Here is an 8,764-nt window from a genome sequence, read left to right as displayed (position 1 = left end):
CCTGCAGCACCTGGTGTAGATCTTCTGGATCAGAGTCCAACTGGCCGCCCAACATCAGATAGAGCTGGGTGTCATCTGCATATTGATGACACCCAAGCCCATACCGCCGGACAATCTGGGCGAGGGGGTGCATATAGATATTAAAGAGCATAGGGGAGAGAATGCCCCCTGAGGCACCCCGCATTCAAGCAGGTGCCTCCGGGACCGCTGCTCCCCAAATTCCACCCTCTGTCCCCGACCTTGGAGGAAAGAGACAAGCCATTGAAGGGCAAGCCCCTGAATCCCCACGTCGGCAAGGCAACTGGTGGTCGACCGTATCAAATGCGGCCGACAGGTCGAGCAACAACAGTGCCGCCACACCGCCTCGATCCAGATGTCTCCGGAGGTCGTCAGTAAGGGCAACCAGTACAGTCTCTGCTCCATGCCCAGGGCGAAAGCCGGACTGGAATGGGTCGAGGGCGGAAGTGTAATCTAGGAAGCCCTGCAACTGTGTCGCCACCGCCCTCTCGATCAATTTGCCCAAATAGGGCAAATTGGACACCGGTCGGTAGCTGGCCAATTCCGCCGGGTCCAACGTTGGCTTTTTCAAGAGAGGGCGGACCATCGCTTCCTTAAGTGCCTCGGGGAACTGCCCCTCTGACAGGGACTTGTTGATTATCTCCCTCAAGGCACCTCGACACCCCTCGTGGCCCGCTTTAATGAGCCAGGAGGGGCACGGATCCAGGCTGCAAGTGGTTGGGCGCACAGCTGCGAGCACCCTATCGACTTCCTCCAAGCTGAGTCGATCAAAGCTTTCCAAACCCGGCGAAGCCGCGCAAGGGGCCTCGAGTTCGCATACTGTCTCAACTGTTACGGGGAGGTCGCGGCGGAGCATCAAGACTTTATCCGCAAAATAGCTCGCAAAAGCCTCACAGCCAATATCCAATTCCCTACTATTTTGTCTGCCCTGAGGCAGAGTTGTCAATGATCGAATCGTCCTAAATAATTGGGCCGGGCGAGAGCTAGCGGACGCAACCCTGGCTGCGTAGAAATCTCTCTTCGCAGCCTTGACTGCCATCTTGTAGGATCTCATAAACGTCCTATAAGATGCTCTTGTAGCCTCGTCGCGAGCTCGGCGCCACCGTCTCTCTAGCCGTCTGAGCTTCTGTTTCATAAGCCGCAACCCCTGGGTATACCAGGGGGCAAGCCTAGAGCGAGGGCGCAGAGGGCGCCGGGGAGCGATCACGTCGATGGCCGTGGCAAATCAGCTATGCCAATCTTCCACAAGCTCATCTAACTAACCGTCAGGGGGCATTGGGTCCCGCAGAGCCATCTGAAGCCGCATCGGGTCCATCAAGCTCCGTGGGCGAGCTAAAATCTGCTCGCCGCCTAAACAGGGTCGGGGCAGGACACTTACACGAGCCTTCAGGGCATAGTGGTCCGACCATGGTACCTCCATTGTGGTAATCCGGTCCACTATACTCCCCGCCGCGAAGATCAGATCGAGCGTGTGCCCGGCCTGATGCCCGATGCTTGCTTAAATAAGCAAGCAAGCAAGCAAACCTGTCAGGCCTACACGTTATGAACATGGTAAACCTCAGAAGTACCAAGTGCAAATCCACTCACTATTTAGGGCTATTTTTTAATGAAGAACATTATTCTAGTGAACAAATTTCATAAACATACAACTCTTATTCCAATGATTTTCAACGGAATCCTATTTTACTTCCCACTACTCAGGTTGAGAACACATTCTGTCCACATGTGCAATATGTCTTTCCCCCCATGTTCTCTAAACAGGATCTAACAATAAGCCATCCAAAGACGAACACAATTGACATTACTACATTATAGCAGAAAGCTATATAAGTGCATTAAAATTGCATGAGCAAGAACAGGCAATCAGTGCACCTACCTTGTTAATGTGCAGCTGCTGCTGCTGAAATTGCTGTTTGTGTTTTTCTAAGAACTGCTGATGTTGTTGTTGAATCACTAATTGCTGTAAGGCCTGCGCATTCTGGGGAAGAGGAGCAGACTGTGTACGGCCCAGAGGGCGATGTTGCCGCAGTTTGTGTATGGAGGGAGAGAGCCGATCCGCGCCCACCAGGGATTGCGCATGGAGGGGGAGTGCCCCTAGTCCTGAAAGATACCAGTCTGAAGATAATATGGAGGAAAAACAGCAGAGGAAAAAAAAAGGAAGAGGAGAAGGAGAAAACAGCTTTTGAGTAAATCTCATGGTGACAGTAATGTGCCATGAAACCAGCCACGTTTTCATTTTGTTCTAGCAAAAACCTTTAAAAATAAAAGTGCCTTCTGATAATGAATGTTTTATTTGTACACATACCCACACACATTGAAATATGAGTGAGAAAGAACACGATTCCACGTTCAAAGCTCGCATGAAATTTAGATATGAAGCTGAAAACACAGTCCTTGATTGGGATTCAGCTATACCTAGGTATTAATACAAATGTCAAATGGGAGCTGGGCTGTATGAAATGAGGACAACTTTAATAGTGGGTTTTGGTCACTGTGTGACACAGAATGTTGGACTGGATGGGCCATTGGCCTGATTCAACATGGCTTCTGTTATGTACTTGATCCCAAATATCGGCAATCAGCATATTTTTGCCTTAGTGTAGAGAAATAAATGCAACTGGTTTGCAATGACATGTCTGTTCTTCATCTCTGGCACAGATAAATCAGCAGCCTCTATTCCAGAGTGGGAAACTGTCCTTTAGATGCCAGGCCAAAGCTTTACTCAGGATTTCAACTGAAGCTGTTTTTATGATCTGCTTCTAGCCTTAAGTTGCTAAGTATGGTTCTTACGGCTTGTTTTTAATATCGATAAATTTATGGTTAGTATCTTTATGATTTTATTGTATTGGTTTTACCTTGTGAGCCACCTCAAGCAGGTCTCTGGAGAGGTGCATATACATTTTTAAATAAATAAATAAGATGTGGTGAGAGCTGCTGGTTTTTAGACATTCGTGAAGGGTATCTATAAAGGGTTATCAGCTATTGACAGCCAATCAGAGCTTTCAAGTTTGGATGTAGCATGCCTTTAAATGTCAACTGTTGAAGGTAAACTGCAGGACAGCCTTGTAGTCTTCATGTCCTTCTTTGGGGCTAGGCCTCTGAGTGGCCATTCTTACACACAGGATGCTGGACTAGAATGACCTTGGGCTGGTACAGCAGAAGTCTCATTGATTAGTCTTCTGGTCAGACTCTGCAAGAAAGTATGCAGGTTTCCTGTGGCCTTGTAATTTGCTTTCTTTGTTTTTCTATCATATTTTTCGTTATTATATTTGATTTTTTGAAATGTATCTTCATCCCTGCTACTTGTCCGTATCCTTGTATTGTTTCTATTAGATGTTTCAAAGATGTTACTGGATTTTCCAATATAAATACGAGGTCATCCCCCCCCAGTTTCTGATTGCCTTTGGGATATCTGATTTATTATATTCCCCAGGGCAGTCTGGCTTCATCAGTATGATTCACCTTATCTTCCTTACTTCCACAACTTATGTTTCTACAATGGCCAAAAGTACTTACAGTTATTTGGGGTAATGAAGATAAGTACCCCAAAACACTGAGGGAAACATTAGTGCCTGATACTAGGTGGATGATAAGTGTTAAAGGCACACATGTCAGATTAGGTTAATGGTAGCAGGCATACACTTGCATCAGCCTCTGCCTCACAACGTTACTTATCCTGCAGCTAGATTAGGCACTGTCAATTTGGGGTGACTGCCATCTAACTGCCAAGTCTGATGAAGCCTCATTTTCCAATCGAATCGAAGTACCAATATTATTATCTCCTCTACTAGTCCACTATGGTCACAAATAACCCTTCCTTCAAGTACTCTAAACTGGATTCTGTTAATATATTGCAATGGCTTTTAAGAAAAACCAAGGAACATACATGCGTTTTTTAAATACAACTTTGGTTCTGCTTACCTTGGACTAAGGTATTTTGTGCAGTTGGTTGTTCCAGTAAGACCATGTGTTGAAGAAGAGGGTTGTGTGTAGTTCCCCCATCTCTTTCCACAGTTGAACTGCTCAAATAAGGTGTTAGATGGGTTCCAGGAAATAGGGAGATTCGTTGTTGTAAGGATGGGATAACAAGTCTTTCAGCATCCTGCTGTCCTGATCCCCCCTGCAAACATATAACTGGTAATACATTGAGCTTATGAATGGGGTTAGTGTAACCACAATGAAACTCAAATGTTACATTAAACATCACTTACGCTGGAAGGGGCAGTTGCTGGTAATCCTAACGTTATATTGGGCAAGGAGGGAGATGTGTACAGAGGAAGCTGTGTTATGGAGCTTTCACGATTCACTAGTCTGTGGGCCAGGTTGGTCTGAAAAGAAAATCAGAAAGGCTATCTCAGAGAACTGGATACCTTCATATATATCTACTCTATCCATATGTTGTATATAACTGTACATTACTATCAGCATGTACAGGAAGTTAAGATTAAATTAACTGAAATATGTTCAAAAACCAATAGATGCTTGATTGTTCGATTGTTATGTGGATAATGATGCTGTCTTCAGTGGTTCACATTTTCTTTCAAACAAAGCATTAAAGAAGAACAAAGTGCTAATTTTATTTATTGGGGGGGGGAGACTTGTAACTTCTCTTTCTTCCCATAAGGATCTAAAGACTACTGAACCCAACAAGAAATAGCCCATCAAGTAAGACAAAGTAAAATATCATAAAAGAGAAATGTATCAATAAATAGAAAAGAGACATTTGGGTTCCACCGGGTCAACAAGCAACTCAGATTTCATTTTGAAAGGCTTGGTTGAAAAATATATCTTATACTCCAACATTCTTATCTTAGATTGTCTATTATTTATTTATTTATTTATTTATTTATTGTTTACATTTATAACCCGCCCTCCCCGAAGGCTCAGGGCGGCTAACAACATATAATTAATAAAACAGTAAAAACAATACAAAATATTAAATTTCATCATAACTTCTAACCTATCTAAAACAAAGCTAGCTAAAACCAAGATGGCGGTCCTCTAAACGTCCCAGTCTTGCCCATGATGCAAAAAAGAGTATTTAGGGCTTTGGCAATCCATGCCCATATCCAGATGTCCTCCCAGGCGTCGATGGTATGCTGATACATTGGTGGCTGATACAATGCTGATACACTGGTGGCTGATACAATGCTGATACACTGGTGGCTGATACAATGCTGATACACTGGTGGCTGATACAATGCTGATACACTGGTGGCTGATACAATGCTGATACATTGTGGCTTACAAACCATAAGGTTTGTAAGCCACATTAAGTCCTGTATTCCGGGAGAGAGTGGCACATAAATATTTTAAATAATTAAATAAATAAATGCATCTTACAATTCCTTCTGAGCACCAAGGGGGTTGGGGGAAAAGTGAACAGTTCTGAGTAGATTTCAGTACTGGAGCTGCCACTAAAAGCACTCAAGACCAAGCAGTGGCATTCGCCACCATCCCACAAGAAATAATGACCAGCACATCCTGCTGACAGGAATTTAGGGGGCAGAAGAACAAGCCAAGCAATTGGCTGAACAACTGCAAACGGAGGGTTTACATAGAGGAACTGAAGGGAAATCTCCAAGCAACTCAAAGCAAAGTTTGAAGACTAAGAGCTTAGAAGAAGAAATCAGGACAAAATGGATAAATTAAAAATAGTATCAGTAAACATTAATGGATGGAACTCTCCCTAGAAACATACATAAACTTTTAATCAGCTTAAAAAGCAAAACTCAGATATTTTATGCCTACAAGAAACTCACAAAGAGAAGAAATATGAACATATTTAAAATAATAATTAGGTAAAGCATGTCTCGCCTCAGCTCAAAACGAAAAGTGTGAACTAGCCATTTATGTAAGTAATCCACAATTAGATGTATTAGAAGAACTAAGATATCCAGAAGGAAGATATCTAATTTTAAACATGAGATTTCCAGAAGGCAAGGTGTGCACGACAACAAGAATATATGCTACAAATAATATTAAAATTAATTTTTTAAAGAATTTTTTCCAAATTATGCTAGAATTTCAAGATGAAGATAAAATGATCTTTTGAGACATGAATGGAATATTAGAAGGATAGATCAAGAAATTTAAAGATGGGAATTTACCCAAAAATGTATTCTAATATTTGGAAATGCTGAAATTAGAAAACACCTGGCAGACCAAGCACCGAAATGTTAGAGATTTTACATTCTTTTCTGATAGACATCAAACACATTCAAGAACAGATATGTGTTGGATATCAAAAACCTTAATAAATCTAGATAAAGCAGAGATTCAACTGAAGATATTTGCAGATCATAATCCCATAGAAGTAGTTTGGCAACAGAACAAAAAATCAATAGATGATTAATGACACTCTTCCACTACAAGAAGAAGTAGTAAGCAAGTGTAAAAAAGATCTGGAAGAATTAAAAAAAAATACAGAAGAAATGTCCTCAGCTACAATTTGGGAAGCAAGCAAAGCTTTTATTAAAGGAATCCTATTAGCAGCTACTGCCAAGAAGAAAAGAGAAAAATCAGAACAAAGGTAACAGTAGAAAAATATCCCGAGATTGGAGCAAGAGCACAAAAAACCTCCTATAAAGACACGCTAGCAGAGATCAGACAATTAAAAAACCAATTAGACACATCAGAAATGGAATATGTACAGAAAAAAATTAAAATTTCTAAAACAATGGCATTTTGAACATGTGAACAAACCTGGCAGATACGTGGTGCACTGTCTTAGGTAAGAGAAAGATAAAAGAGTAATAACGTATACAGAAACAAGATCAAATTACATATGCAGAAAAAGAAATGCAAGAACAATGCTCTTTCAGGCTTATACAAAAAGAAGTCTGTCTAAGAAAAAGGAATAAGAGAATATCTAAAAAACATACTGACCACAAAGCTTATGCCAGAACACAGAAAAATTTTAAACCAATCAATAACAATTCAAGAAATCTTCCAGGGAATAAAAAATATGAAAAAGGAGGCCCAGATGGACTGATAGCAATGTATTACAAACATTTTGAAGATGTTTTAATGATACCATTATAAAATGTTATGAATGAGATAAAAGAAGGCAAGGCAATACCTCTGATGTGCCAAGAGGCATATATGTTAATACATAAAGAAGGCAGCGATGCAACACTACCACAGTCATATAGACCTATCTCACTGCTGAATGTAGATTATAAAATCTTTGCCACAATAATGGCAGCAAGACTAAGAAAATGTATACCAAATTTAATACACACTGATCGAACAGGCTTTGTAGCAGAGAGGTATATGAAAGATAATATACAATCCCTAATAGATGCAATCGAATTTGTGAACAAGAAAAAAAAGTAAGCAAAATATGGGCTATGACCCTGAATTCTGGAACTGGATGCAAGGTATACACTCAAACCAACAAGCAAAGATTTTAATAAATGCCAATAAAGTCTGACTTGACTTGACTAATAAATGGAAAATTAACAGAAGCAATTCCAATCGATAAAGGAACACAGGGATGTCCTTTGTCACCCCTACTATTTATCCCAGCAATAGAGATTAGCTACAAAGATCAGACAAGACACAAGGACCAAAGGAAGAAAACTGGATGATGTAGAATTTAAAATGAAAAGCTATGCAGACAATGTGGTTTTAACAGACTTGAATCCCCAAAAATCGTTACAGTACATAATGGAACGTATTGAAGAATTTAGATCCTTCTCAGGATACAAAATCAAAAGAAAAAAGAGGAAAATGATAACATTTTTAACGCAACAAGAAGACATTATAAAGAGCATAAAATGTACAGTAGCCACCAATCCCATTAAATATCTTGGAATAAATGTGATTCAGCAAAACTGTAATCTTTTAAAAAATAATTATCAGAAGATTTGACAATTGATACAAGCAGATTTATCCCGATGGAAAAAATTAAAAATTTCATGGCTGGGAAGAATCTCTGCAATCCAAATGAATCTATTGCCAAAACTAAATTGTTTAATTCCAAATGCTGCCTATACATATAGAAGAAAGAATACTGAAAAAGTGGCAAAGACAGATAAACAAATTTATTTGGAATGGCAGGAAACCAAGAATAAGCTTTAAAACATGACAATACGTAAAAATAGAAGAGGGTTAGCAGTTTCAAATATAAAATTGTAGTCTCAAGTAGCGGGCCTGGTTTGGATTGCGGATTGGATTAAAAACCCAAGATAAAGAATACTAAAACTTGCATCAGACCTAGATGAAGGCTTACACAAGCAGGGGGTTGGACTAGATGACTGGCAAGGTCCCTTCCAACTCTAACATTCTATGATTCTATGATTTATGGATTAAATTAAAACAATCATAACACAAGAAAGGAGTCATATAATCAGAGATGGATTTTTGAGAATATGGTTGACATGCCGGAATTTATTGAGCCCTCCATATTCTCCCCTCATGTCCCCAACAGAAGCTTATTATGGTATGAACACAAGAAATAAAAATGGCTTTTTAAAAAAACCCCGAGAGGGTATTTTTATTATTTTTTCATAAGACTATTAACTACAATGAAAAATAAAGGAAGGGGGACTACATCTAGTGTTAAAGGAAAGATACCCACACTAACTAAAATCCCAAGAGTAGGAGATCCTTTCCATGTTAATCTAAATGTTAGTAAAACAAGTGTTAGTGGTACAATATACTTGTGACATTCTTGTTTAACACATCTTCTATATTAGTAAGTTAATCTTTGTGAGAGTACTTCTTGAGCATCTTCTTTACT

At 40.1% G+C, this 8,764-nt stretch overlaps 1 protein-coding gene across 1 annotated transcript in view; it reads right to left on the bottom strand.

Annotated features, from left to right (window-relative positions):
- The window catches only part of LOC107120120 (histone deacetylase 4), a gene marked incomplete at its 3' end in the record, with an annotated part of 125,658 nt that overhangs the window by 44,979 nt on the left and 71,915 nt on the right, over positions 1 to 8,764 (bottom strand). Inside the window, exons 9-11 of the mRNA XM_015422766.1 lie at positions 4,230 to 4,346; positions 3,940 to 4,138; positions 1,895 to 2,133 (exon numbers count right to left, since the gene is read on the bottom strand). Coding sequence (XP_015278252.1) covers positions 1,895 to 2,133; positions 3,940 to 4,138; positions 4,230 to 4,346 — 555 coding nt within the window. The remainder of the gene's footprint in view (positions 1 to 1,894; positions 2,134 to 3,939; positions 4,139 to 4,229; positions 4,347 to 8,764) is intronic.

The sequence above is a fragment of the Gekko japonicus genome, unplaced genomic scaffold (genome assembly GCF_001447785.1).
Source record: "Gekko japonicus isolate JY-2015 unplaced genomic scaffold, Gekko_japonicus_V1.1 scaffold3417, whole genome shotgun sequence".
NCBI lineage: Eukaryota > Metazoa > Chordata > Lepidosauria > Squamata > Gekkonidae > Gekko > Gekko japonicus.
The sequence above is the reverse complement of the archived record's forward strand: the minus strand, read 5'-3'. Positions and strand labels throughout refer to the sequence as shown.